Genomic DNA, 27,481 nt, shown 5'->3' on the forward strand with positions numbered 1-27,481 from the left:
TTCCCATGTATGCCAGACTTCCACAGATGCTTGCACAGTTGCACTTACAGATTAGTCTCTGTTGTGCACTCCTTTGGGTTGATCATACTTTGTAGCATTTGTCTGCACTAGCCGTATCTAGTGTTTTACAATCATTCTTTGTAGCATTTGGGTTGATCATACTTTCAATTTTTTTTAAAGATCTGTCTGAAATTCATTGGTTTTTGTCGGTGGTTTCCGTGGTTATTCGGTATCAGGATTTTGACCTATCTCCATGGGTCATGCTGCTGACTGGCTGGGAAATTTGCAAGTAGTAGCTTGAACATACTACGAGTCCAGGAGATCTTTGTTGCCAGAGTAACTTGCACTAGGATGAATTTGTCACAACCTGCATGAACAAAAGCAGCTGCAGGAACCATTTAACAATGATCAATGGAGCCATGTTAACCACTTTTTATGTCAGCAGGAGCAAATCTCCCGCTGTCTCCTTAGCATAATAAACACTTGTAACATTAAGACAAGTCTCACAATCAGATTCTACTCTGAACTGAATTCTGAAGCTAAGGTGAAGGGCTGACTGAAGCTATAGTAACACTTGCAAGAGCAGCAGTGAGCTGACAGAGAGGTTCAGTATAAGGATGGCGGGATAGGGTTGACGACGATATGCCGAAGCGGGTTCGCGACATCTCCACCTCCGGCGTGCTTCACAAACTCAGCAGGGGTCAGGAAGCTGCCATGGCAAACACAGACAATCCTCACCTCCTCGCCTTTCCTGTACTTGTACAGGAAGCCTTCAACCCTCTTGCCATTGGGGAGCCCCTTGGTGCACACGCATGGCATCTCCTGCATCATGATCCTCTCCACATCTCCCATGCTCTTGGCTCTTGCCGCAACTCTTCCTGTAGCACGCAGCTGCTCTCCCCTGGAAGCAAGAGCTACTGCCCTCACCGCCAGTGCCGAAAATGGCGGTGTTGCTATGGCTGCTCCATTTCGGTGCTCGGTAGCGGCCGATGGAACGTTGTGCTCTTCGGCATCAGCAGATCCTGGAAGGACAGACAAACAGGCCTTAATGAGAAACATAAGCAAACCTCATGAAAGGAAGTAAGGAAGTAAGGAAGGATGACCAATTGCTGATATTTTCATCTAATAACATAACCTATTGATCCTTGTCATACATGTTTTGTGTGGACCCTCCATACTTCAAGTCTGGAAGTAGTTTCCATCCTTTGACCGGAGGCAGGGCCATGCAATCCAGGCCACTAAATTAGGCATTTGTTACAACATAATTTATTTTAGTTGATCTGCCAGTTAGGAAAAAAAACATTGCGCACAGCGGCTAACAACATAACAGTATCTGGCACCAACCATCCATGCCCAGTTCACATTCAAGACATTCGACTTGAAACTCGCACAAATGAGAGCAATATAAATAAATTGAGCATCTAAAAGCCCTCAGACATGAGAGATCTACATGAACATAATGGAGGGGCAAAAGTTGTGACAAGCATAAAGAACAAAACATGAAACTACAAAATAGTGCAATATCATATCAAACAATCATGCTTGAAGCTAGATTGACAAGAAAATATTTTCACGTATCTATAATGCAAAACGACAAAACTAATGCAAAATGACAAAACAAATGCAAAACGACAAAACGTAAGCGGTTTACCTTTCATAGCTGGAATATGCTTTGTTGGTATTCCGGACAGACTGCCACGTTGTTGAGTATACGTGGCACGGTGGACTGGAGGAAGTCCAGTGCAGCGGTTTCTATCACTGCTATGGTTCACATTTCCTCCCGTCTTCTTATTGCCTGTAGCAACATCATCGCAACTTTCTACTTTCTCAGCTCCTGCATTCATCTCCTCTAATATCTGCCCAACAGCCTCTTTGGAAATGTTGGAAGTGAGAGAGTTCCTCCTCTCAATTCTCTTCCTCTTCACTTCGAGTCGCTTCAGACTCTGAGCCTCCTTTCGCTTCCTCCATTCATCCTCGATGCCGGCAGGGAGTGAACTTGTTCTCATGAGAGTGTCTGTCATATTCACTACGAAAGAGAAAACATGGTTAGTTAAACTGTTCCGGAATCTGCTATATTCTAAATTAAACAGAAAACTGTAAGTTTCAGAATATGAGATAAACTGCCCGAAAGAAATGGGTTAAACTAAATTTGTTCGGTAACATTCTTATCGTACTCCCTTTGCATGTTTTGTTTTCTTTTGGAAATATGTAATATCGTAGCTACGCAATGTACTCCCTCCGATCAAATTTATTTGGCGTTTGGAGTTCGGACCACAATTGGCCCAACATCAATGACAAAATAGGCCCAGAACAATATATCGGCATGTCTGGCTAAACGATAGGTTAGAACGGGAAGAACAAGACACTTCAAAAGCAATGTGAGCATAAGGCTTTACTAATACGATTCTAGATTCTAGAAACATTCCTAGCACTACTTCACTTGGTGTATAAGCAAGAGTAAGGTCCAATTCCATGAATAGCTGCATTCCACCATCTTTTGTTTTTCACAGTTGTCCGTTGATAGGAGCTGTCTCTACCGACCTTTCGAACTCGTCTGTTTTGAACGCAAGTCCACTAGGTTGTTACAGTCAAGGGGTCTTCATCTTTCGCGCGACAATGAAATTACATCCATTGACGCCAACTATGGACTTTACTATTGTCGACCAATCCTTCCTAATTCACTTTTCTTAGGAAAAATGGTATGTTTTCCCTTAAACCAGACCAGTAGTAAAGTAATATCTGAATCCTCCCAGACCGCAGGAGATAGTTGCCTATCCTGCAGCTCACCAATTTCACATGCATCTAGGAGCTCATGCTGGGCAGGTTCAGATTACTTACTGTCCACAGCCCTAATGCAATGTCAGAACCAGAAGTTAGTGACAAGTTGGAAGGGGAGGGCGTGCAACATGCAAACTCTAGTACCAAATCGCACTAGAATTGGAAAATTTAGGAATGTCTTCTAATGTTATTTTTGTTTCATCTCATCATATATGGCAGCATTAAAATGTAGTGTGCACAATGTGCGAGTAAAGCTCCATTCTTACATCATCACACCTATATGGTAATTTGAAAAATACAAGACAACTAACGGGCTATTAGCTGCCTGTGAGGCTTGGCGTCTAAAGCCTAGTTAGCTACCCAGGTAGCATCAACCTTGATTCAACACCTACATATGTACATTGTGCTGTTGCACCTGCTATTATTGTTGTTAAATATTAGATAATGAAACAAAATGTAATTAACATCAACCGTCGCTGAACCCAACTTGAATTGCTCCATAATTAGCCAATGTTTGCGAGCTCCATGTACATTTCCACCATGAATTTGCTACCTGTTATTCGGAGTAACACAAAAACAAATCTGCTGATGTCCTTTGTTGCTAATATGCTAATAGAACATCTTGTATTATTTCTGGAAGCTTCAAAATAAACACCGCATTAGGTTAGGCTACCACTAACAAAGGGTACCAACATCCATCCAAAGACGTAACTCAATGTCTATGTAAAGCTCTTGCTTGCTGTCATTAATGAGAGGAATACATACATAGATTGCATTACAAGGATCAAAATCATTATTGACTAAGAAGTGAGGTGTGATTAGTTCACCATAAAAAAATTATGCCTCCCCCAAAAAGCTAGTTTCTATTTGAGAGTTGAAATTCATATATTTTACTTTAACTACCATTTTTAAAATTTTCAAATTATCAAAAATATGTTCTTGACGTTAACAAAATGGTGTTCACACCTCCCTTGGAAATAAAATGCCATGCAACCAATTAACACTTGAATCCACACATAGGACACGTTTCTTTCTGCTGTTGAAGTAGTGCGATTATTAAGTAATAAGAGAAACTATGTATTAGAAGAAACTTGGTAACCAGTAACCACTCTGTATCTAATTACTATTTCAGATCTTAGTTGTATGAAAGACTTCTTCAATTTCTACCATGCATGCTACCCAGGCTCAAACTAATTCTGCTAACTGCTGATGACTGAGTGTTAAGTTTCTTTCATGTGAGGAAGAGTCTCTATGAATTGAGCAAAGGCAAAGCATAATTAGTCTTCCTTAATCTAGAAACATAAAAGATGATTTTTCCTTAATCTCGAGTGCTTATCGTCATTTGTTCATCACTGTAAACACTGCACCACGTCCACGTGTCCTGCCACTAGTCACTGAACTGTGGTAATAATCTTCACGGATAAAAAAAAAAGCTTGCTGAATCTGATTGCTTAGTTGAATAAGATCTATGAATTCAGTTCACTACAAAGTTATCCATTCTAGCAGTTATCCATATTTACTTAATTCCCATCCTCACCCTTTGGGTTAAAAAGATTGTAGGCGTTCCTATAAAAGGAGTACTGAAGAAAGTCTACTGCAGGTGAAATTAGAAAGTTACAGAACAAGGAAGAATACCCATTAAGATTCTTTTTGCGCGTGTCATGTGACTTAAAGGGCTACTTGACAAGAACAGATATCCTGAAACTGACTTGCCAAGCCAGCAGCACGATCCTAAAAACTATATACTGATAGCAACCACATTTTTAGATGATGGAAGCAACAGTTGTAAACAGAATTTTTTTTTCCAGAAGGGTAAAACAGACGAATTTCACTGTTGGATAATTTAAGCTGTAAATCGAAATTACAGTCCTCGGTGTTAACGAGGAAGCACCAGTGATGGAAGATCTCATTAGCTTTGCCAAAGACCAACGCCCAAGCATCTAATCCAAACTTTATTTACCACCAGGACGTCAGGTAAATGACATATGGCAGGGCAATTTCACATTTCCCAATGTGCATTTCACCTTGAATTCACCCAAACAATTCGTGTCTAATTTGCATAATTAGCAGCATATATTACCAAAGAATCGCAATTAACATCGGTTAGGTATGAAATCATAAAAGCTAAAGATAGATAGATAGCACACGCCCCCATGGAGAGAAGCGATGACGCACCTTCAAGCCTGCGCCCTTCGCCGTCCGACGAGCCCGATGACGGGCTCCCGCTCGATGGCAGCCTCGCCGCCGCGGGCTCCGCCTCCGCGCCGCCGCTCGGGCGGCGACAGCTCAATTCATCCACACCCTGCTTTTTCGCCGCCTCCGCGGCGGCCACGGTCGGCAGCGAGCTCGTCCTGAAGAGCCCGGACGGCGGCGCCGACGGCTCCGTCGGCGCCGCCAAGATGGCCGCGACCGACGACGACCTGGCGAGCTTCTCCCCTCTCCTGTCCAGCCCGAACCGGCCGCCGAGCGACAGCCCGAGGTTGAGCTCCACCTCCTCAGCCTCCATGTCCACGCGCGGCCTCACCTCGCCGCGGGGCCCGTCTCCTCCCTTGCCGATGCCGCACAGCAAGTCCCTCGAGAAGCCCTCCATTCCGGCAAGCTAGCTAGCCAGCAATCACAGCAAGCTCTCGCATCCGAGAAGAAGAAGAAGAAGCGCCTGGCGTGAACCAAGAAACAGGGGAACACCAACGGTGGTGAGACAAGAACTGACCGAGCGAGTAATCCGCCATTGCTGCCGCCCGCCGCGGCGAGAGAGAGAGAGAGAGAGAGAGAGGAAGATGCGACTTACGAGGATTCCTTGAGGGACTAGGTGGCCGCCATTGCGGGGAACGCGCGCCCTCGCCTGCGCCTCTCCGCGGCGGAGATGGGAAGGGAGGAGGAGGAGGAGAAGAGAGAGAGAGAGAGAGAGAGAGAGGAAGGAAAAAAAAAAATCCTCCTTTTCGGGGTCGGCTCGCTTTCGCTTTTGGGGCGTGGGGTTTCGTCGGAACGGCAAACACCCCCGGACGCGGCGCGTGACACGTGTCGACCCATCGACGACGCGTGGCGCGGCTCGCGCGCCACCTCGCGAGGAGCCGAGAGCCGAAGCTGACCAGGCCGCGGCGGGACAAACACCGCAGCTCGGGCTCACGGCTCAAGCCGAGCATCGCCGTAGCCGACACGTGCCTTTGAAATTGAAATAGAGGGGAGCCGAGCCGAGATCAGAAAAAAGACCACCACCTCTCACCTCCTGCAGTCCTTGCTACTACTACGTCGTCAGGTGCACCCCGCGTCACCCAACTTGCACAGTGGCCCCCACCCTTTTTCAGGTAGTACGTACTACCCCTCCACCTCTTCTCACCCGATCCACACCCACCCCTCCTCACCGACACGTGGGCCCCACTCCGCGCCTCCCCCGAGGGTACACCGTACACCGTCTACCCCCTCCCGCCCGCCACGTGTGCGCCGGCGCGCCGACCGCGACACGTTCGCGCCACGCACGCGTGGGGGCCCACACCCCACCGGCAAGTGGCCGGTCGGCCCAACTTGCCCACATGGAGGAGGGGCGGAGCCTCGCCGCCGCGTGTCGACTCGCCACAGGGCCGCCGCGCGCCGGCCGCTGCGACGAGGTGGGCCCCACGGGCCGGGCCGTACCGTACGAGGCGGAGGGCGCCGCGGCCCTGGACACGTCGGGGTGGGGCCCACCTGGGGGTAGGGGGACAGGAGGATCGGGAGAGGCGGATACGGCGGGGCCGACGCGTCGCTGTCTCGGCGCGGGAAAAAAAAGCGGTGGCTCTGCTCTCTCTGCCCGCGCGGGCTCCGGCGTGATTGGACCGACGGTCAGGATCGTGGGGGGAGAAGAAATGGGCGGCCGGAAACGGTTTTACTGGGCGCCGCGGTCGCCGTCTCCACGTCGGTCTGATCGCGACACTGGCTAAGGCCGATCAGGTGATCTCATTGCTCCGTGAAAAGGAAGTGAACCACTCCCTCCATCTCATTATAGATGCAACTATAATTTCTCCGTGTCTAATTTTGATTGTCCGTCTTATTTGTTTTTTATAATTAGTATTTTTTTTGTTATAAGATGTTAAAATATGAATAGTATTTTATACATGACTTATGTTCTCTTTTTTTCAAATTTTTTTTAAATAAAACGGACGGTTAAAATTTCGCACGGAAAATTATGGCTGCACTTATAATAGGACGGAGGAAGTAGAACTGATACTCGACTACTCGTTATTTTAAAAAATAAACCACTGCAGCCTACTGGTACTCGGTGTTATTTTCTCTCCTTTTCCAATTTGTATCACTTCTCACACTCCCCAAACTATGGGACGATGTGTTTTTTAAAAAAATATTATAAGAAAGTTGCTCTACAAATTTATATTAATATATTTTAAGTTTTTAATGCTTAATGAATCATGCGTTTATCCACTACTCTGTTTTACATGTGTAGTTCTCAACTTACATAAAAAAAACATAGCCTTAATTGTTGAATTTTGGGGTGTGTTAAGTGAGACTTTTTAACCGAGGAATTTTATTGATATTCTGATGCATGAAAATACCATAAAGTTATTGTGTTTAAAAGAAGGCCCAAAACCATTTATTTTAGTACTCAAATGTGCTTTTCCAGTTGCAAATATAATTGGATGGGTCTAATGCGCACACGTTCGAGTGTCTAGCAATACGTGAATGAAAAACGACGACGAGGTCCACGTGCAGCCATCATCGTGTGATGTCAGCTCAAGGCCTATCTTTCCCTCCACCTCATCCTCTCATCCTCATCTAATACATCTGTACGAAGAGACGGTGAGAGGGAATGAGTAGACAATGACCTCTTTGATAACGTAGTGCTGCTACTACTTTACTTTGACGATCTCCCAACGATGCCATCAAGCTCGACCTACTCGCAATGCAGTGCCCTACCTCCACCACCTTCCGTTGGCGCCACTCGGCCTTGCCACCGTTGAAAGGCGCGTCAACATGTCGGCGAGGCACACTTGGATGACTGCCTCCCACTCTCCTTCCCTCTTCCCCTCACTCATGTTTGCTTTGCCTCCACCGCCTTGATGCCCATCCTTGCCTACCGCACACCGCCTCCCCGGCCACTCCTCTAAGCTTAAGGAATATCCCTGCTTCCTCCCTCTACCTAACCCCAAACCCTAATCCAGCTGCTTGTCGTAATGTGGTCATAATGCGTTCGCGAATTAGCCTTGTTGGATATAATTATAGTCATATTCAATTTTTGTACATAAAATAATCAGTTGTGAGATACTAACTCTAATGCATGGGAATCCATACAACAATTATGTGTTTAGAAGGGAAATCCAAACAACTTAAAATCCAAAGAGCACAGTGTACGGGTGGTTCCTAAATTTGTGCAGGTACGGTCATCTTCATCCCTAAACTATCAAAATGCATTTTCAAGTCCTTAAACCTGTGATGGGTGTCATATAGGTCTAAACAGGCACCAACCCGCTTCGTAGGCTGACGTGACATGCCATGGTGACGTATACGTGTCAGTGAGACCCATATGTTAGTCATATAAAAAATAAAATTAAAAACATATTTTCGCTAGAGAGACGCCTACAATAGATTAGCGATAGAGAGATGCGATATCTTTATTTTCTTCTATGTGACTAACATATGAGTCCCATTGATATATAGGTGTTATTGTGATATGAATGTTAGCACGAGTCGGTTGGAGTCTATTTGGATCTGCATGACACCTAAGATAAATTGAGAGTTCGAAAATTTAGATTGACACGTCCACACATTTAAATCGACAAACATCAGGTTCAAATCAGAGCCAAACTAATCAGTAGCATAGTACAAGCAAATAATGATGTTACGGTGGTGTTTGGGAAGGAGGGATTAGTCCCTCTCATAAAAATTTTAGTCCCTTCTATAGAGACTTATGTTTTTGTGAGTTTAGTCCCTGCTTTTCAAACATCACCTATATTGTTCTCAAGTTGAATGTGCTGTGTTGTCTTGTTCCAATAGCATTCTTCTGCGCATATATAAACTTTGCTTATATTACGAGCATAGTACTATCATTTACTAGTCGATCCACTGATAGTGCCGTGCACGTACATGCATAGTTGTGCACCATGCAGAACTTGCCCTGGCATGGCATGCATCCTGTTTCGCTACAGAGTCATTCTGGTGGTGACAGCTCGCCATAATCTCCACGCTAGCACCAGCTAATGATGTTGTTTTGGACGAAATCAATAGCTACACACCGTTAAAAAAAAAAGGCAAGCCTTGGATTTCCGTATCCAACGTTTGACCGTCCATCTTATTTAAAAAAATATAAAAAAATTAAAAAGACAAGTCACGCATAAAATATTAATCATGTTTTATCATCTAACAATAATGAAAATACTAATTATAGAAAATTTTATATAGGACGGATAGTCAAACGTTGGGCACGGAAACTTATGATTTATCTTTTTTTTTTTTTGAACGGATGGAGTAGGTGTTAATAAAGGCTAACTGACCGCTGTACGATCTGCGGTGCAGTTGCCTTGTTAGCAGCTGCTTCGTACCATGCGACGGTTGCATCTTTCCCTACTCCTTTGTACCACACGCAGAAATTTTACATGAATTGATCAAAATTTCTGTAAAATTCCTTCAATCCAGAGAAAGCCTTAAGCAGCAGCTAACAAGTTTCTGCTGGCTGAGTCAACTTGCAAACTTTTCTGCAAGTGCAAACGAGTGTGTGGGAACCATGCTGCAACTTGCAAGGCAATTAATGATTGCATACTATAGTACTACTAACTTGCACGTTACTATTCTTAAGCAAATTGCAACCTTGTAGTAGAAAATTAATAAAGATTGGTGAAAGATCTAGCACTAGTTTATAATACTGTTCCGTGGAAATTCAACTTCAGAAGCATTTGCCAGCGCACAATGTAGGATGATAAGTACAGAAGTACTGTTACATTAAGAAGACACTGATGGGCAGAATCACATCACAGTTTTAAATTTTCAATAAAGCCACTAGGTTAGTAGTACTAGTACTCCAAAGTCTCCAATAGTCCAATTTACATTTGTAGTGTAATTTACATCCTGAACTAAGTAAACATACTAATGGAAAATGCACTGATCCTCCATTAGGATTCATACATACTCCTCGGATATAATGTGCAGAAAAGGAAATGACACAATGCAATCAGGGGCTCAAGAGAAGTTACATCATCAGGTCATCAGCTTCAATTTCAACCTCTTTTTCTTGGCGGGAGCCAAACCTAGATCGTTGCACAGCTGCTCATCAGGTTGCAGCGTCTTCGGAACAGCACCGAAGGCGCGACGGGTGACTTCAAGTCCTGAGAGTGCTTGATGCAGGTAAACTGATGCATCCTCCAAGCTCTGTTTCAGTTTACGAGTCCTCATAAAAGCAGGGAGAGAGGCCTTGGATGTTTGATGGATTCTTGGTTCTGCTGAGATAGGAAGGTTCAGCTCCGCGGCTTCCATGAATCTCTCGGTCGCGGCCTCCCAAGATAGGTCATAACTCTGCATGTCAGTCAGTGGAGCAGGCTGCTCTGCTAGAGCATCCAGCGTTAGTTGTACAAATTCCTCGCCACTGTCATAGGTGCGGCAATTAGGGAACTGCTTGAAGAACTCGTTTGAAGGGTGATTGGCACATATGACAATCTTTCCCATTGCAAGGGCCTCGGCAGTTGTTGTACAGACCACATCTGTTGTGCTAGGGTTGATGAATACTTTATAGCTGTTGGAAAATTGAAGTGTTTCAGTATCCACACAAACCATTGCCATATGCTGAATGTAATATAGATGAAAAAATATATTATGAGTTATATTGCATTCCTAGGTGATTTAGCATCTCAGTTTCTTGTCTTACCTCATTATGTAGCCTGTGTTCAAAGTTTTGTTTAGTTCAGTAACCTTGCATTGTTGCAATGAATTATAATGATATGTAACCCTCAAACTCATTTTTGAACAACAATGAAAAAAGTAGCTGGTTAAACTTGTCTAGTTGTACGCTCATGTTCATTCAAATAATTAAGAAGACGGAAGGAAGTTTTTGAACAATAAGAGAACTCACTCATGGAACAGGGGATCTGCATGATCACGTCCTGGGTGAACCTTCACGGCCAAACTCAGAAGTTCTGCAGATTTTCGAACTTCGTCGGAATCTTCTCCGCTACCATATAAATCTACTTCCAAACCCACCAACTTGCTCTGATATTTGGACAGCAGGTCAAGAAGTTCCCTGTATCCTTTACTCCACACCATCTTCCCAATATAGTATGCCCCTTTTGTGAAGGCTATTTCCCCATTCCGCAGCTGCTTCAACTTTAGTTTACCTACCTCAAGAAATTTTGGATTCACGCCATGGACATTGCACACAACAGATCTGGGAAGATCTTGGGTGGCACCTGACAATCTGATAATCTGTTCTAAAATCAACAAAAGTCAGTATTGCATGCTTTAATAAGGACATGATGATTATGGGAGTTTGGGGTTCTTCAAATTCAATAAATATGTAATAGAGCATAAGCCAAAACAACCAGATGCATTCAGACAGAAAAATCTGAAAAGACATGTCTCTTGTATTTTTCATTTCCATCAAGACGCCATGTAAAATTGGAACATAAATTAAATGGGCAAAATGCATCCTCAGATTAATCACCATAATTCTTGGGATCTTCACTGTTGTTATATATGGTGTTGATGTTACCTTGTGGCAATAAATCCGGGTAACCCAGGTGTTCATGTACTTCATGAAACAGGCAATCGCTTGTCCATTCTTTTCTCTTTTCACATATGCTATATAATTTGTGTGAACCACACCTATCACTCGCCTGAACTTATTTTTCCATTTGCGCCCATGGTGGTACCAATTGAGATGTTCAGGTTCTTCCAGAACAGCAACATCAGCCACTTCATCTGGAATACATTCTGTGATATCTCCAACAGGTAGAATACTTCTCAGTTCTTTAGAGAACTGCATCATAAAGAAAAAAGGGTATTAATTGTCTTGAAAATCCCTAAAGCAAAAAAAAGATATAAATATGAGTATTACTAGATGGAAGCTAACAGTGCAAATAAAAATGGTATATGCACCACATCATCTGTATTGAGCTGCATTTTTTTAAAGTTGGCTGAAACCTGAAAGGGGGTTGAGTTTCTGACAAAACTGACCCAGGTTAACCATAACTCCATGGTAAGGTAATCAGGTTCAATCAACGGTAAATATTTAACCAATTTGACTCGATTTTATTTTCCAAGTAAAATAGAAGACAATAGTATTGTAGAGAACTTGATAAATCAATGTACCTAAAAGAAAATCCCACAAAGTATAGAGAACTTGATATATCAAGTACAGAACCACCTAAAAGAAAATCTCACAAAGAATAGAGAATTCCAGGGTTAAATGGTTAATGAACTCTTTGCGTTAATATATCAATGTACCTTCGCAGGGTAGAATTTGATGCTGAAGGAAGGTCTGAAACTGATCCTCTCCTCAATCCAGCGACGAACATAGGCCTCATGCTCCAAAGGCGAACCGAACACAATCTTATTCGGGTAAACCAATTCTTGGTCCCTCAGAGAAAGCCAGGGGATTACCAAGGTGACCTCCCTATCCCCATCCTTTGCAAGATAGGCCGCCCGGAACAACGGGTTGATGGCCGTTCCTGTCATCCATGGGAGGCTTGCAGTGGTAAATACTGCAAGATGACGCCTTGTCGACATAGAATCACCACATGTACCACCAAAATTTTGCTCTCTTGATTTGCCTTATCTCAACTGAACAAAAAAAACACAAAAGAAGGTGGAACTAAGAACCTGATGAGCATCAAATTTGTGTGAAGTTTGTTTCATAGATGCAAGTACTCGTTAAATACAAAGTAAAACAAAAAAAATAGTGGCAATGAAATGATTGATTGAGCTAGCGAAACAGGGGTATGCCTGCTGCAAACAACAAAACCCATGAAAACGAGACTGGTGCATGGACTACCGGCGTATTGCCGACGGACAACCGGAGCTTAGCACTATAATTACTGCAAGAACTAACGAGGAACAAACTGGCGACTAATCTGAGGGGCAGGTTGGAGGAGAAGCAGGAGGAAACCGGAATCGAGGGCTTACCAACGAGAGCCCGAGGAGAGAAAGAACGCTCGATGCTAGCTAGAGACGTCGTCTCGGGATGAGCTCGCGGCCGTCGCAGGCGGTGGCGGCAATGGGGGGAGAGCGGGGACGGTGGAGTGGGTGGGGGGTGGAGGCGAACGGCGGAGGAGGGGGGGAAAGGGGAAGCGTCGCGTCGTTGGTGTCGTGTCGTGTGCGTGCGGGCGGCCGTCACCTGGGCCCTGCTCGCGCAGCCGCAGCGTGTGCCTCGGTGGGTGGAGCTGGTGGGGGCCAGGCGGGGCCACACTCCCCAGCGTTGTTGGAGCTTGGACGGATTGGGGACTTCTGCGGATGCTGGCTGCTGGCTGCGGAAATTGCTGGTGGCACGCTACGATGGTGAAGGCGTCTAGCGCCGATATATGCGAATGCGATGCTCTAGCCCGGGTGGAATATCCCTATACTACCTTGCCAGCAAACTTGCTCTTCCAGCTGTTTCAGAATTCATCAAACGTTTATAGAAAGAAAAAGCCAGCACGAAGCAGTTACACGCTAAAACACGCACGAAGGAGAAGGAAGTAGCTAGGGGGATCTTGGACTATTTGCCATATTTCTCAGCGACATATTCTCGAATACCATCTTACCAAACAACTTTATTTATTTGCCATCGGACCCACTAGATTGTTGCTATTTTGCCATTTTTCTTGCTAGCTCAGCCAACCGTGTAACAAAAGATCTAATTATCCTTTATCTGTTCTCTCCCACCCTTTCAAACTCCACTCCCTTTGGTCAACGAGTTGCTCCAGCTTCGACAAGGTCATGCACGCGGACAAGCTTTCCGCCTACAAGCACCAGTTGTCCCTTTCTCTCTGCTCTTCCCCTGCGCTATCGACGTCGTCACTTTTTCCCTATGTGGACTTGTGAGGGACGATCGCTTAGATCTAGGTCGGATCCCCGAGCAGTGATCGTCGATCAAGGAATCAACCTGAGCCACACCTTGTTAGGGATGGTGACTGCAGGGTTGACAAGGACCTCGTCGCGGCTCTACCCTTCCCCTTCTTCATCGACTGCCGACGATGCCAAGGAAAAGGGACTGTCGCCGCAACAACTGCCGCCAGCATGCCAATCTAGACGATGAATACTATGCTCTCAAGTAGCTCTGCCACCTGGGGCCTACTTAACTTCCTCATCGAGGTGTCATGGATGGCGCCAACGCTAATGTCGATAGGCTCTTCGGCATGCTAGAGAGGGACGAATGGAGAGAGAAGACAAGTTCATACACAAAGTAGAGATGAACGAAAGAAGGAAGAGATGGTGCAATAAAGTCATTCTCATCTCAAGTTGCTGAGTTGGTAGTTAAAAGTGGCAAAATAGAAAGAATCTAGTGAGTACAGATGACAAGTAACTTAAGTATATTATAATGATGGTATTTGAGAATACGTATCCGGGAGAATAGCATAAAGTCAAAAACCCATAGCGAGGTACGTAACCACAACTGCAACCCTGACCCCATTAGATTGGCCTTAGCTTTAAGCCAAACTCGAGTTTATGCCAAGCTTCAAGCAATACTCCATTTAAAAGAATACGATCCCTTTCTCGTTTCTCCTACACCCTATGTGAGCAGCACTCAGGTTGTTTTGGAATTCTATTTTTCTTTACTTTTAGGAAAATGTAGAGCCCACATCTGTGAATTTCCCAAACACTTGCAAATCTAGAGAAACTTTTGCACGCCACTTGGGCTCCACCTTAAGACTGTGTTAACTCCACCTCCCTGATGGGGCGGAGGTAGAGTATGGAAGGGGGTGCCCAGGAATCCGGTCAAAAAAATTTTTAGTTATAACTCACCGATTTTCACCATGTGTGCACCCCCTTAATACAAACTTAGGCACACACATATTAGCTTAAAACTTGATCTAAAGTAGAGTAAATTAAGCAAGAGGAATCCTCATCCATTTCGTTCTAGCTCCACCCCTGCCTCCCTACATGAAAAACGGTATTACACATTAGTGCATGATTAATTAAGTATTAACCTAAAAAACTTGAAAAATAAATTAATATGATTTTTAAAGTAACTTTCGTATAGATTTTTTTAAAAAAAACCATATTGTTTAGTAGTTTGAAAAACTTGGCGTGAAAAACAAGTGAGATAGGTTGGGAAAATGAAAAAGAAATTCAGCGTAAGATCACTTCAAACAACATGGCAGGGAGCATTGAGATTCACTTTGTCACGATGGTAATATACGAAGTTTTCAAATTTTGGGTGGAGTTGATTTTTTTTTTTTAAAGTTTGAATTGAAAATTTTCAAATATAAGTTGAAATTACCAAGTAGAAATTCCCAAAACAACCTTTAAATACAAGTTGCGAACCTAATAAACATGATCTTAAAAAAGATCACTCAATAAAAACAGACTTAACAAACTATTCGGCCTATAAGGCCCACTAGGCCCGACCTCGTGCGGGCCGGCAGCAGCTGCACCAATCAGCCCAGCCCACGCAAAGTATCTCTCTCTCTCCGTCTCCGTCTCCGTCTCCTACTCTTTCCTCCTCTTACAAGAAAGAAGGAAAGAGAAGAGATTGCTCTTTGTTGTTCGCCTCCGCTCGCCGCGCCTGCAGATCCCCCTCTCGCCTCCTCTCCTCTCCTCTCCAAACCCTAGCGAGCGACCAACTCCTGGGTGGGGGGATTTTTCTCCATGGCGCTGCAGTTCGTCGAGTCGCAGCGCGAGGCGCGGCCGGAGCTCGCCGACCCGTACGCCGACCTCGCCGACCTCTACCAGCGGAAGCTCTGGCACCAGCTCACCCTCAAGCTCGACCACTTCCTCCAGCTCCCCGCCGCGCAGGTTTCCCACCACCTCCTCCCCTCACCCTCTCTTGCAAGCGCCTTCTTGTTCTTGGTTAGGTTAGCTGCTGTCCCCCCCGTACGGATCTCGCCGCAAACCCTACCCACCGTGCCTAGTTCGATTTGAACCCTAGTTGGACTGGATGGGCCCTAAATTCGATACCGATCCGGCCGCAAACAGGCCGCCACTTTGTGGAGATTTAAACCTCATGTTTCAACCTTGAAAAGTACATATGAACATTCGAAGATAAATATTTGGGTTTCATTACTTGCATATGAAATATTTAAAGATCAGATTTCACTACCTGGAAATTGAGGTACCAGGGAATAAGCTGTGGTCCAAAGCGCAAAAGATTTTAATTATATGTGATGTTATGTGAAAGGATAAGCCTTAACCCTAGTCCATTACTCTGTTGTGAAATATTGGTTGATAAAGATGCCCAAAGTGAAATTTACTCTTGTTGTTTGAACCTTGCTTAGGTTTGTAACTGCTGTGTTGTGCCTTCTGCGTTTTTGCAATTCTAACAGCGGCATCCATTCTCCTACAGACGGGTGACACCCTCATACAGCTCTACAACAATTTCATCACTGATTTCGAGACGAAGATCAATCTTCTCAAACTTGCGCATTTCGCGGTCATCGCTTCGCGCCAGTACCCCGACAAGGATGCTGCTATAAGTTTCCTCGAGGGGGTAATCACGAAATTGCGCGAGACAAAGGACCTGCGCATCAATGAACCCATTCTCTACGTCAAGATGCAAATCGCTGCGATTAACCTGGAGAAGGGAAATCAGAAGGAGTGCAAGAAACTTTTGGACGAAGGAAAATCTACTCTAGATAGCATGACTGATGTTGATCCCACAGTTCATGCTAGCTTCTACTGGATATCATCTCAGTACCATAAGGCTCGCCAAGAATTTGCTGAGTTCTACAAGAATGCCCTTCTGTATCTAGCTTACACTACTGTAGAGTCACTCTCTGAGTCTTTCAAACTGGTATGTTCTATTGTTAACAATGCAATTACATGACAAAAAATCATTTCCTCCTCGCATTATTTTAATAATGTATCTTGCATCTATGTTTACCCTTTGATGCTGTCTTGTGTCAGGATTTGGCATTTGATCTCTCCCTTGCAGCCTTGCTTGGTGATAACATCTACAACTTTGGGGAATTGTTAGCTCACCCGATTGTAAGTTGGACTTTGCTTACGCATGATTTCTTTGGTTGCCACTAGTTAGTAGTACCACCTTTGTTTTATCCATACTTTTTTGTGTTTCTTGATTGCTTGATTAAATTTAACTCTGCTTGCCTATATAAACATTACATGTGGCTTTTCCTGGTACTCACAACTGCCAGTTCTGATAATTATTTATTAGTTGTTTTTATCTGATGCTTGCTAGAACTGCAAGGCGTCCAAGGTACCTGTGTATGTTATGGTAGTTAAGTTTTGGAGTTTTGTACACAGTAACTTACATCTATTGCCAAATCGGCAGCAGAAATTTCATGAGTTGAATGTATGCAGTTAACATTGACACAATAAAATGCTACTGATTGTGTAAAGCATATCAAAATGATGAAATATCCTATGCCTGATCCTTTTTTGCTGAATGTTGAATGATGTAATTGTGAACCACTATATTATAATTATGTAAACTTCATATTTTCTTGAATTGAAATAGCATAAACTTAAGTTTGCATGAATTAATGGCAAACCATCTTTTTTGTGCATGGAAAAATCAATATTGACTTGTGGATACCAAACAAAAAAATTCCAGACACAAGGTAGCCTTTATGGGATTGAAATATTGAATGGCCCCTAAATCTATATATCGGCATATATGGTTGTCATTTGGTACATCTCTGTCTTAAGTTGTTTATATTTTTATATCCTTAGATCAACAGTCTTATTGGAACCAAGGTGGAGTGGGTCTATCATATGTTACAAGCATTCAACACCGGCAACCTAGCTCTCTACCAAGAACTATGTAGGGTCCACAATGCTGCTCTTAGTGCTCAGCCAGCTTTGGTGCAGAATGAACGGAAACTGCTAGAGAAGATCAACATTCTATGTCTGATGGAGATAATCTTTAGGTACAACTTTGCTACTTGCTTTTCTATGCCACCACAAATGTCTTGCCCCTTTTCCTTTCTTCCTTCTAAGCCCTGTGTTCTTTTTCATGTTGTAGCCGGGCGTCAGAAGACAGAACTATCCCATTAAGTGTTATAGCCGAGCGCACTAAGCTTTCTATCAGTGATGTGGAATATCTTCTTATGAAGAGCCTCTCGGTAATTGCATTTCTTACATTCGATCTTTCATAAGATATTATTTGCAATATGCCAATATCATGTTAATTCATTGTTGGGATAGACAATGCATGAATGCCATTCATAAACATCTAGTTTTGTTGTGCATAAATTGTTTTTTAAGATTAGACATTAGAATGCTTCTAATGCTTCTGTCATTTTAATGTGGCAGCTGTATATGGATAGTGATTATTTGATAATTACTGCCTTCAATTCCTCCCCTTTGTGAACTTGTCTTTTTTTTTAATTGCTGATGGTTTGTTTTGTGATCTTTAGTTGTGAGTTATGGGTGTGCGTTGTCAGTTAAACTAGACATGTGATTCATATATTTGTGTTTGTTGATCACAGCAAACCTGTGTCTCTCCTTGTTACATGCTACTATTGCTTTTACCTTATACGGCTTCAGTGTTTGCACAATGTATCAACTAGTATTCCTAGTTGATGTTCTCATCTTTTTCTTCCATTACAGTTCTTTTCTACATCAGTTAGTACATTATAGTATATAATAATGCTGCCCCTGAAAGGCAGAATATATAGGTAGCCAAGATAGAATGCCACTGCTATCAGCTTCTTACAAAAGCTCCATGCTGATGTTTTCTATTTAGTTGCTAATGGAGCCTGGGTGCTGTATTTCCATGAGGCCATCAACTGCCATACAATTTAAAAGTAAATTGGAATATGAGAGAATTATTAATGATTCCCCCATTTTGCAGGTTCATCTTATAGAGGGGATAATTGATGAGGTGGACAGCACAGTTCACGTGTCATGGGTCCAGCCTAGAGTACTTGGAATTCCACAGGTGAAGGCGTTGCGCGAGCGGTTGGACGCGTGGGTTGGAAAAGTGCATACCACCCTGTTGTCCGTTGAGGCAGAGACGCCTGATCTTGTAGCTGCATAACTTATCCAACCTTCCTTTTGCTATATGGCCTTGGTCACCAAGGGTGCGGTGCGAAAAGAGAGATGATCTGGCTGTGGTGGCTGTAGTTTTCTGGGTGATGAAAACATGTTGCCTTGAACGTTTCCCTGGCGCCCTATTGATCAGGACCTGTAATTTCATTTCTCTTTAAATCCTCTGGACGTTGAGGCCTGGAGCTTGATGCATTGATCACGGGAAAAGCACAAGCGGATCAAAAGTTTCATACCAGTAGGGTGTCATTGTAGTTCTTTTCCCAGTGTGATTTAGATTGTTACTCAGCGGGTATTTTCATATTCTTTTCCTCATATATGATGGACATGGATGGAGGAAAATCTTACTGATTTTCGTTATGTTGAAAAGGTTATGTTCCCCTGAACACAAGCAAACCGTGAGCAATTCATTGTGCTTTTGGCATGTTCGGTGGAAAATCGCATAATCCACCATTCTTGGGAGCCACATTTAGAATTTAAATTGGGCTGGCATTTGAGCAAGCGGAATTAGGGGGTGTTTGGGAGAGCGACTAAACTTTAGTCCCTCTCCCAAACACCCCCTTAGTTCACTTTAGGCTCTTATCTTGACAACTAGTTCAAATTTTGTTCTTAAACTGCAATACCAGATATAACATCTTCCTTAACTTACAAAACCAACCAATGTACAGGAGGTCCCATGACAATATAGCGGCTGGTTTTGTCCGACGTGGCTAATTGATCGAAATCAACAACGCTGAATCAGCATGGACCCTACATGTTAGGGGCCCTTATCTCTCACTTCCTCCCCTCTATTCCCATTTCTATGGACTCCAAGGTAGGATGGTGGCTAGCAGGGAGAAGGACAGCGATTGACGGGAGGAGAGCTAAGCTCGAAAATTCCATCCCCAAACCCCCACTCTCTCTCTCTCTCTCTCTCTCTCTCTCTCCCCAACCTCTTGGATCGAATTTTCCTTTGTTTCCACCACAATGATGTGGATGGCACCTTCGTCCAAACACGCGGCAGCCGCCACATGACCAGTTTGGGGTAAAAGAGGTTCTGCGGCGGCGGTGGATTTCGACGGAGGCTTTGAACGCAGGGAGGGGGAGGGGCGCCGAGGAGGAAAGCTTGTCCTGCCCCTCGGTGAGCCTCCTACAACATCGACGAAGAGAGAGAGAGAGAGAGAGCACTAGTGCTAGGAGCATGCCCACGAAGGTGTTCGAGACAACCCTGCCATGATTGACAACGCCGATACCGATGAGGTCGCCAACGAGGAGGTACAACACGATGGCCATGGTGAGCGTGTTGATTGTGACGAAGCACTGCCCTTCGTCCTCCCGCCTATCCCCGACGCCGCCCACACACACACTACAGCCAACACGACAGCGAGCATGACAAGGAACGAGGCTGGTCCCCCCTGCTCCAACGAATGTTGCGGATACCAACATGATGGGCGAAGGCGATGATACTTCCTTGCATGCGCGAGCTCTCTCTGTTTGTCACCACAGGTGGCTAAGTGGTGGGGCAGCGGAAGGAGATAGAGGGACAGGAGCACACTGTCAGGACGTGTTAGTGGGAGAGGGGGAAGAGAAGGGTAGTTTTTTTTTGTCTGACATGTGAGTTCCACCATCGTATTTTATTCCTTTTTCCTGATTGTAAGTGCCATATCATCTAAAACCGACCTCAATACTATCCAAAGACCTCGTGCACTCCGATTTTGCAAGTTAAACATCTTAGGCCCTTCACAGTGCAGGGACGTGGCGAGTTACCTCATCGCGCCACGTCAGTGAATAGCTTACTTGGAGGAAAGAGATGGTGGGGCCCCATTGCTCTAGCTCACCCATTGCGTCCTACTGAAGAACACTCGGCCTCGTCAGAGAACGCGTCGGAGAGGGGGAGAGGTAGTAGACTGGATCAACGCTCCATGTTCCCCACCCCGCAGTTGTCACCGTTGAGCCCCTCCACGGCTCCACACCCCCCGATCTGCGAGAGTTGGGGAGGAGCAGTGAGCTTGAGCATCCGGCGCCCGAAGAGGTGAGAGGGGAGAGGATGGTGGTGTGACGTTGAGGAGGACAGGAGCCGGCAACAGAGGATAAGAGAGACCAATCCGTCGCCCGATCCGCCACCGAGCTCCATGTCCGGCGGCGCCACCCCGCACCGGGCTAGATCTAGGCGGCGCCGTCGAGCTGTAGGTCGGATATGCTCGAGCTTTGGTGGAGGCCGAGCTCCATGTCCGGTAGCGCCACCCCGCGCCGGGCGAGATTCGGGTAGCACCATCGAGCTCCAGGTAGGATCCGCTCGAGCTCCGGTGGAGGCCGAGCTCCTGCGCTGCTCTAATGGAAGAGGCCGCCGATGGCGGAGTTCGTTGCCAAGGTATGGGGAGTGGGGAAAGGCCGGCAACAGCAGAGTTCGTCGCCGAGGTGGGAAGAGGCGGGAGGCGGCGGTGTCGCTGGTGAACTCGCCGAGTGGGTGGGGAAAGTGGAGAGGGTTGTGGACCTAGTGGTGGTGGGTACCTGGGTGGGGTTGTGATTTTTATTATTTTCTCCACTGTAAGGTGTACACTGTAAAATTTTTACTTCTTTGTAAATTGAGAAAAAAACATGAGGGTTGAAATCAAAAGTAGTAGGGGCTGAAACAAAAAATTGAAGTCACCCATGAGACCATTTGTACTGTGGGGAACCAAAATTTGGACATGGTACCTATAGCCTATATGGCATTTTTAGGTTCCTCAAATGGGTACTACCAGGGTTTGCAGAACCACCGGTAACCGTGGTAACCGCGCTTACCGCGGGGGTACGGTAAAAAGAAAACCGCGGTAACCTCCATAAATATTTTTTTTAAAAAAATAATTTTGATAAATTTTACACGGTTTCGGTTTCGTACGGTTTGCAACGGTTACCGTGCTTACCACCGAGGCACGGTAACCCAGCCCTGGCGGTTTGGGAAACCATTATTGCTACTGCCCTTATATTGCGGTTTAGTACGTGATCTAAACTCAGACGTTAAGTGAACTTATTCCTCCTCTCTGGCTCTGCCCAACACCATGCTCTAGAATCTTGCAATGCGATTCCCTTCACGATGGTAACATACGTAGCTCAACATGAGAAATATTTGTCAAATTGGTGTGTGTTCATTACTTGTAACATGTAAATATAACAATACATTAGAAAGATTGAGCCAACTGCAGTTTAAGTCGCTTTATATTGTTCAAATGGTCAAACCAGCATCCAGCAAAGGCGGTAGGGTCTTAGGGAGATCTTTGGCTAAATCAGACATGAACACGTTCATTGAACTATTGAAGTAGCAATAAGATTAAATCATTTACATTTACCTTGAAGAAATATAATTCTTTTCAGCAATGCGTTCATGCAGTCAGTATTAAAGAACGTTCTACTATCACTTGCCTAATGATGGTGAAATAGTAGAGCAAACTACTCAAAAGAAAAGAAAGAAAGAAACAGTGGAGCAAAGATACATCTTACAAGGCTATGAAGACTAGGCAGCAATTGTTCCAATGTAAACTCGTGATTTTCTGATAAATACATCCATTTCTGCAGAACTATTACCCGGAATCCCTTACTGCTGAAAGACTGCAAATTGATGATCCAAAATACCATTGCACAGCTCAGATTCGTGTGAGCTGTTCATAGTCCATAGTCCCATCACGATTTCTGCAACAGGAAAAGGACACTATCCTGATTGCTCCAGTTCATAGTCCCATTTACTGATCCACTATAGCTTCACATATTTGTCAACATAGCCCTGAATAAAAGAAACAGATTGGCTCAGGGGATTGGCTCAGGGGATCCTTCAACTGTAGAGTTATATGCATATACTAAAAAAAATCATACACCAGAATCAGAATGTTTCAATCTTGAAAGTACTTGTGCTTTCAAATTTATTCAATAGCTAAATAAACCTGGTTTATTCAATTAATAGTGTATATTACAACATGACACTGAAACTCACAAACCAATTACTAAGTGGCTGGAAGACTCCTTGCACAAAGATACCAGGACATCTCCAATCAAAACACAACATCAAAGAACTGAATAGCACAAAGTTGACTAGAACACACAACTTTTGTTCCCTACTATCACGCAATTGTTTTTTCTCCAAAATTTGTGTTTACTGTTTAGATACTTAACATATCACGCATAAAAGAATCAGTTACTAAACACAATCCATTATAGAGAACTACAACATATGGTCAGAAGAGTATTTGCAGAATATCAAACTAAGTAATCAATATTGCTACAGAAGAATCGTGGACATACCATTACAAGTTTGGTCACTTTCTTTTGAGAGGACTGGACATACTGCTTGATCTTGGCTGGCGTTTTTGGAATATGATTGTTAGGGACAGAACTAGAAACCTTATCAACTGTTTTCTTGACAATGGTTTTGAAAGCCTCTCTACTTATGTTTCCCTGCCTCCATGATGGCTTAAGAACTTCTTTAACAAAATCTGCAATAGCAACCTTAAATAGCTTCATTGATCTGGAATCCTTAGTCCTCTTATTTTTATCCACCGATTCATCATTGTCAATATCACCGGGCATATCTGAGCTCCAGTCTTTTGCACCCAAGGGCTCAGGACTTAAATTATCCACAACACCTGCTTCAGTATCTGCTGCCACCTCTCCAAATTCTTCAACTTCCGATTCAGCAACAAGCCCCAGGCCATGCATATTTTTACTCTCCACTTCTATGTTCACAATTTTAGATGCATTATGATTGCTAGCACTCAGATTTGCCTCTCGACCAAGATCCATTTTGTTGATTGAACTGCTTGAGGGTTCAATACTGTCGAGCAGTGGATCATAGGGAGCACTAGAAGTGAATTCACGATGAGGCTGCTTTTGCCGACTGGAAACAACTTCCGCAGAATTCTCACGCACATGAGTTCCAGATCCAGGAACCGACAGACCAAAAGGTGACAGTGCATTCGCGTGTTCTGCTGCTTTTGTTGAAGCAGACCCAACTGGATTTGGGATAACATCACAGCCAATATTTAGAGTCGGATCTGTTTGTTCAAAGGTAGACGCAAAAGGGTTGTAGTGGGGCTTGATAGATGATTTAGGCAGATCAGTATCAGATATAGCACCAAATTCAGTACTTCCTGGTAGATTTGGTGTGAATCTTTGGAAAGAGGACTGAACCATGGCAGCAGGCTGCTGATGAGGAGGGACAACTGGCTGGAGAGTATGAGGATGGAAATCCAATGGCCTAGGATGAGGCAGATCTGGTGCAGGATAGGTTTGCATCTGACTCTGCAGAAACTCATTAGCTGGTGCCATAACATTAGGCTGGAAGTGCATCTGAGGAAATTCTGGAGTCGAAAGTAACTGTTGCCCTGGGAGTGGGGTTATATTTGAGGATGGTATATGAGCTGGTCTCAAACCAGATGGCATCTGTCCAGGAGGACATAAATTCTGAGAATGAGGTTGGAGCACATCACACATCATATTCTTCTCCGTAGCATGTACTGTTGCAAACGAGATTCCTGGAGGTTGACTCGAAAGACTTTGATGAGCACCCAGAGATGATTTATCCATGTCTGATTGAGGTATTGATGCACCGCCTGACCTTTGCATCTTATGAGGATCAGAACCATTTGCAGAAGAAGCAACTGATTGAGAAGGTCCACAAGTTAAAACTGCACCATGACCATGTGGTCCAAAGGAACCAACAGATGCATCATTCGTTTTCTCATTACAATCTATATCATCTGGAGAACCATTAAACTTCTTTGTTCCCATCAGGCCATCTTGCTCAGATATTCTATCTCCTGAAATGTGCCCTCCAGCAGGATGAATATCAAAGGGAGTGGCAACTTTTACAGGGGAATCATGTTTGTCGTTGTAGAATCCATCCTTGCTTATACCAAGCTTGACGCCAGGTTGTGCCCTGAAAGTCTGACCCACTCCATCTGGTGATTTGCTCTCGAGTAGATTAGCCCGCTTAGCAAGTGGAGAATTGCTTTGCCTTCCAGATGATAAACTGAAAGAAATTTAAGGTTCTTAGACTCCCATAGGGGGTCACTTGTGCAAACTGGATGACATATAAAAATCTAAAACAAATAGAGTTCCAATTTGTGGAGATAAATTGATGCACCAATTTAAGTTGAAGGCAAGGTACAAGGTTTGGTACCTTTGGGACAGAGGGCTACAGCTCCTCCTGCCCTGAGGTGACTGGCCACGGCTTCGTTTCCATTGGCTCCTGCCATGTCTTCTAGTCTGTTGCCCTCTATCAGAATCATTGCCACTTAAATCTTCTTTGACTGGATGTCCAAGTTCATCTGAATCATGTTTCACTGGATTGCTCTTACTCATGAGTTGATGCTCTCGATCCTCCAAACTTCTCTCAGTGCAAGGAGCAGCTTCAGTAAGGAGTTGATGGCCAATATCAGGATTTGTACCAATTGAATGAACAGGCTTATTATTTTCAGTCAATGGCACAAGGTTGCTGACAGCACCAGCACCATCCTCATCTTCACTGTCATCTGAGGCATAGCCTTGAATTAGTTGGAATGTGCTCCTACCTTCATCAGTTACATTTGTAGTTTTAGCCTTACCACCACTGTCCTTGCCAAGGTTAGAAACATCACACGCAGGCTTTCGCGTGTTAACATTTCCAGTACATTCAGCAGTTGCAAATGAAGAATTGATTGGACTGACATGTTCCCTTGATGGAGAGTCCTCGTCAGCTGAAATTTAACTTGATAAAGTAAATATCTAGCAGTGGATTAACACAGGAGTTAAGGTATCATATCAATTGAGAAGTAAAGTGTTTGGTGCTTTAGCTACAAAAGGGAAAATAAATATTAATAGTTTATCATCATATAAACTGTCCTGCAGATGGAGATTCAACAATATTTCTGATGACAGGAGGATTATACCAGTCTTTTTGCAAGAAACAGTGGTGATCATTATATCAGGTAGGAATAAGATGGGAAGCATGTCCAATAAATGCACAAAGTAAGACAAAGTTTGACTACAAATACAGAGTGGAGCAGCATGCAGGACTAATTTTTAGAATTGTGACAAATTAACAGTGTACAGTTGAGAGGCAGAAGACGGGTAGGTTCGCTTACCATCCATATCCATATCCGAGTCATCAGAGACAATTAGCTGATTCGTCACCTTCTCAGTTTTGACATCATGACCAACATCTGTGGCAGTGGCACCTTCTTTTCTTTCTGGCTCTGAATTCCATGACTGCCCAGTTGTGGGGGCAGCGGTTGGTGAAGAGGGCACAGGAGGTGGAGAACACGGTGGTGGTGGTGGGGGAGGTGGAGGCGGGGGGCTAGATGGTGGCAGCGCATTCTCTGGAGCAAAGCTTGGTGGCCGTGGCGGCGGTGGAGGGAGAGACCCTGGCATGGGATACTGAGGATGGGCCTGATACATAGCTTGTGGAGGCGGCGGCTGCGATGGCGGCCCTGGCATTGGCATCTGGGCGTAACCCCTCTGCTGAGGTAGCATTGGCATCTGATGCATCTGGGCAAAAGGGTAGGCCTGGTTCTGAACCAGTGGCATCCCGTGCTGGTACGGTCCAGGCGGCGGCGCCGCCATTGCTGGCGGCTGCGGATACTGTGCCATTCGCGGCGGCGGCGGTGGTAGTGGTTGCTGAGGGAAGCCACCCGTTACCCCAGCTTGCTGCGGCGGCGGCGGTGGCGCAGCATGCCGATACTGCGGATTGAAGTTCCCCCCCTGACCGTACATCCCAAGCTCGGAATCGAAACCCTCGGGCAAAATCTCCTGCAAAATCGCTGCCAATCATAAGCACCCGCTAGTCCGCTACTATATGCTGCACAAAAATCACACTAACCGAATAATATATGAATAAAAACTCACACCACCAACAACGCGATTAACCAACCAATACCCCCCCCCCCCCCCCCCCTAACCAAAACCCTAGATCAAATCGAACAAGGATCGAAACACCCGTAGAAACCGCGCTACATAAATGGGAGCCACCACTCAACAGGAGGATCGAGGCTCCGAGAAATAGATATACCTCTCCGCGAGTTCGAAGGCGGCCTTCCACCGCGGATTCCTTCCGGCTGGAGCAGAATCCCCCCAGGGGGCTCGCGAGGGGCTTGTTAGGCGGCTCTCCTCCGGTGACCCCGCGCGACGCCGCGGGGATCGAGCGGCGGCGGCGGCTGCACGAGGGGATTCGAGGCGGGCGGCTTTGGATTACGAGACCTTCTCTGGCTGCGCCATTGTTGGGTGCGGAGGTGAAGGGGAGAGAGAGGGGGAGGAGAGAGAGCCGCGCGTGCGTGCGTGCGCTTGCTTGTGCGAAGCACTGGAGCGAACAAACGGGGAGGTGGAATCTGCGTGGGAGGAGAGATCTGGGCCGTTGGAGAAGGGAATGCACGGTCCAGATTTTTCTCTGGCTGGCTACGAAAGTACGAAGGGAGGAATAAAGGTAGAGAGATAAAAATACAGTACTACTGGTACTGTACTGCGTTTTTTTTTCTTTCGAAGTTCAAAAAGATAATCTTTTCTTTCAGGAGAAAAATATGATAGTCTTATCCTTCGTTGCGAGAAAATGTGTTCTTCCCTACCTCGATTAATTTATGAATCGATGGTAATCACATTCACATATTGT

General features: G+C 44.8%; 4 protein-coding genes across 6 annotated transcripts; 1 reads left to right on the forward strand and 3 right to left on the reverse strand.

Annotated features, from left to right (window-relative positions):
• Nucleotides 1-412: 412 nt before the first annotated feature.
• Nucleotides 413-5,716, reverse strand: LOC127766488 (ninja-family protein MODD). Its single transcript, XM_052291528.1, has 4 exons — nt 5,567-5,716; nt 4,954-5,434; nt 1,652-2,026; nt 413-1,022 (listed from the first exon to the last, which is right to left on the reverse strand). Exons 2-4 carry the CDS (start codon nt 5,366-5,368, stop codon nt 607-609), a joined length of 1,206 nt encoding a protein of 401 aa, XP_052147488.1. The 5' UTR covers nt 5,369-5,434; nt 5,567-5,716; the 3' UTR covers nt 413-606.
• Nucleotides 5,717-9,716: 4,000 nt separating this feature from the next.
• On the reverse strand, nt 9,717-13,261 carry LOC127768898 (digalactosyldiacylglycerol synthase 2, chloroplastic-like). The gene is made up of 5 exons (XM_052294565.1): nt 12,871-13,261; nt 12,193-12,528; nt 11,459-11,725; nt 10,823-11,172; nt 9,717-10,486 (listed from the first exon to the last, which is right to left on the reverse strand). Exons 2-5 carry the CDS (start codon nt 12,472-12,474, stop codon nt 9,955-9,957), a joined length of 1,431 nt encoding a protein of 476 aa, XP_052150525.1. The 5' UTR covers nt 12,475-12,528; nt 12,871-13,261; the 3' UTR covers nt 9,717-9,954.
• A 984-nt stretch (nt 13,262-14,245) lies between these two features.
• Nucleotides 14,246-27,159, reverse strand: LOC127765202 (uncharacterized). Of its 3 annotated transcripts, none has more exons than XR_008016094.1 (6): nt 26,888-27,159; nt 25,965-26,628; nt 25,022-25,577; nt 23,146-24,871; nt 22,351-22,630; nt 14,246-14,822 (listed from the first exon to the last, which is right to left on the reverse strand). XR_008016094.1 is itself a non-coding variant. In XM_052290053.1 (6 exons), exons 2-6 carry the CDS (start codon nt 26,590-26,592, stop codon nt 22,601-22,603), a joined length of 2,868 nt encoding a protein of 955 aa, XP_052146013.1. In that variant the 5' UTR covers nt 26,593-26,628; nt 26,888-27,159; the 3' UTR covers nt 22,156-22,600. The 3 variants fall into 3 exon arrangements, 2 of the variants coding, with proteins under 2 accessions (XP_052146013.1, XP_052146011.1); XM_052290053.1 differs by lacking the exon at nt 14,246-14,822 and having other exon boundaries at nt 22,156-22,630; nt 25,022-25,373; nt 25,446-25,577; XM_052290051.1 differs by lacking the exon at nt 14,246-14,822 and having other exon boundaries at nt 22,156-22,630.
• On the forward strand, nt 15,391-19,287 carry LOC127765203 (26S proteasome non-ATPase regulatory subunit 13 homolog B-like). Its single transcript, XM_052290054.1, has 6 exons — nt 15,391-15,681; nt 16,229-16,675; nt 16,789-16,869; nt 17,575-17,771; nt 17,867-17,966; nt 18,698-19,287. Exons 1-6 carry the CDS (start codon nt 15,535-15,537, stop codon nt 18,881-18,883), a joined length of 1,158 nt encoding a protein of 385 aa, XP_052146014.1. The 5' UTR covers nt 15,391-15,534; the 3' UTR covers nt 18,884-19,287.
• Nucleotides 27,160-27,481: the final 322 nt, after the last annotated feature.

This window comes from Oryza glaberrima, chromosome 3, assembly GCF_000147395.1.
Source record: "Oryza glaberrima chromosome 3, OglaRS2, whole genome shotgun sequence".
Lineage (NCBI taxonomy): Eukaryota > Viridiplantae > Streptophyta > Magnoliopsida > Poales > Poaceae > Oryza > Oryza glaberrima.

Bases quoted from the DNA above. Each gene is read 5' to 3' on its own strand.
- LOC127766488 (XM_052291528.1), bottom strand. From the start codon at position 5,368: ATGGAGGGCTTCTCGAGGGACTTGCTGTGCGGCATCGGCAAGGGAGGA. The intron at 2,027-4,953 runs GTGCGTCATCGC...TCTCTTTCGTAG, and splicing joins CGAAGGGCGCAGGCTTGAAG to TGAATATGACAGACACTCTC. The intron at 1,023-1,651 runs GTAAACCGCTTA...CTGTCCTTCCAG, and splicing joins GCATATTCCAGCTATGAAAG to GATCTGCTGATGCCGAAGAG.
- LOC127768898 (XM_052294565.1), bottom strand. From the start codon at position 12,474: ATGTCGACAAGGCGTCATCTTGCAGTATTTACCACTGCAAGCCTCCCA. The intron at 11,173-11,458 runs GTAACATCAACA...ATTTTAGAACAG, and splicing joins CCCGGATTTATTGCCACAAG to ATTATCAGATTGTCAGGTGC. The intron at 10,487-10,822 runs GTGAGTTCTCTT...ATTTTCCAACAG, and splicing joins GCAGATCCCCTGTTCCATGA to CTATAAAGTATTCATCAACC.
- LOC127765202 (XM_052290051.1), bottom strand. From the start codon at position 26,592: ATGTACGGTCAGGGGGGGAACTTCAATCCGCAGTATCGGCATGCTGCG. The intron at 25,578-25,964 runs GTAAGCGAACCT...GTTAAATTTCAG, and splicing joins CTCGGATATGGATATGGATG to CTGACGAGGACTCTCCATCA. The intron at 22,631-23,145 runs GTATGTCCACGA...TCTTTTATTCAG, and splicing joins AAGTGACCAAACTTGTAATG to GGCTATGTTGACAAATATGT.
- LOC127765203 (XM_052290054.1), top strand. From the start codon at position 15,535: ATGGCGCTGCAGTTCGTCGAGTCGCAGCGCGAGGCGCGGCCGGAGCTC. The intron at 16,870-17,574 runs GTAAGTTGGACT...TTATATCCTTAG, and splicing joins AATTGTTAGCTCACCCGATT to ATCAACAGTCTTATTGGAAC. The intron at 17,967-18,697 runs GTAATTGCATTT...CCCATTTTGCAG, and splicing joins TTCTTATGAAGAGCCTCTCG to GTTCATCTTATAGAGGGGAT.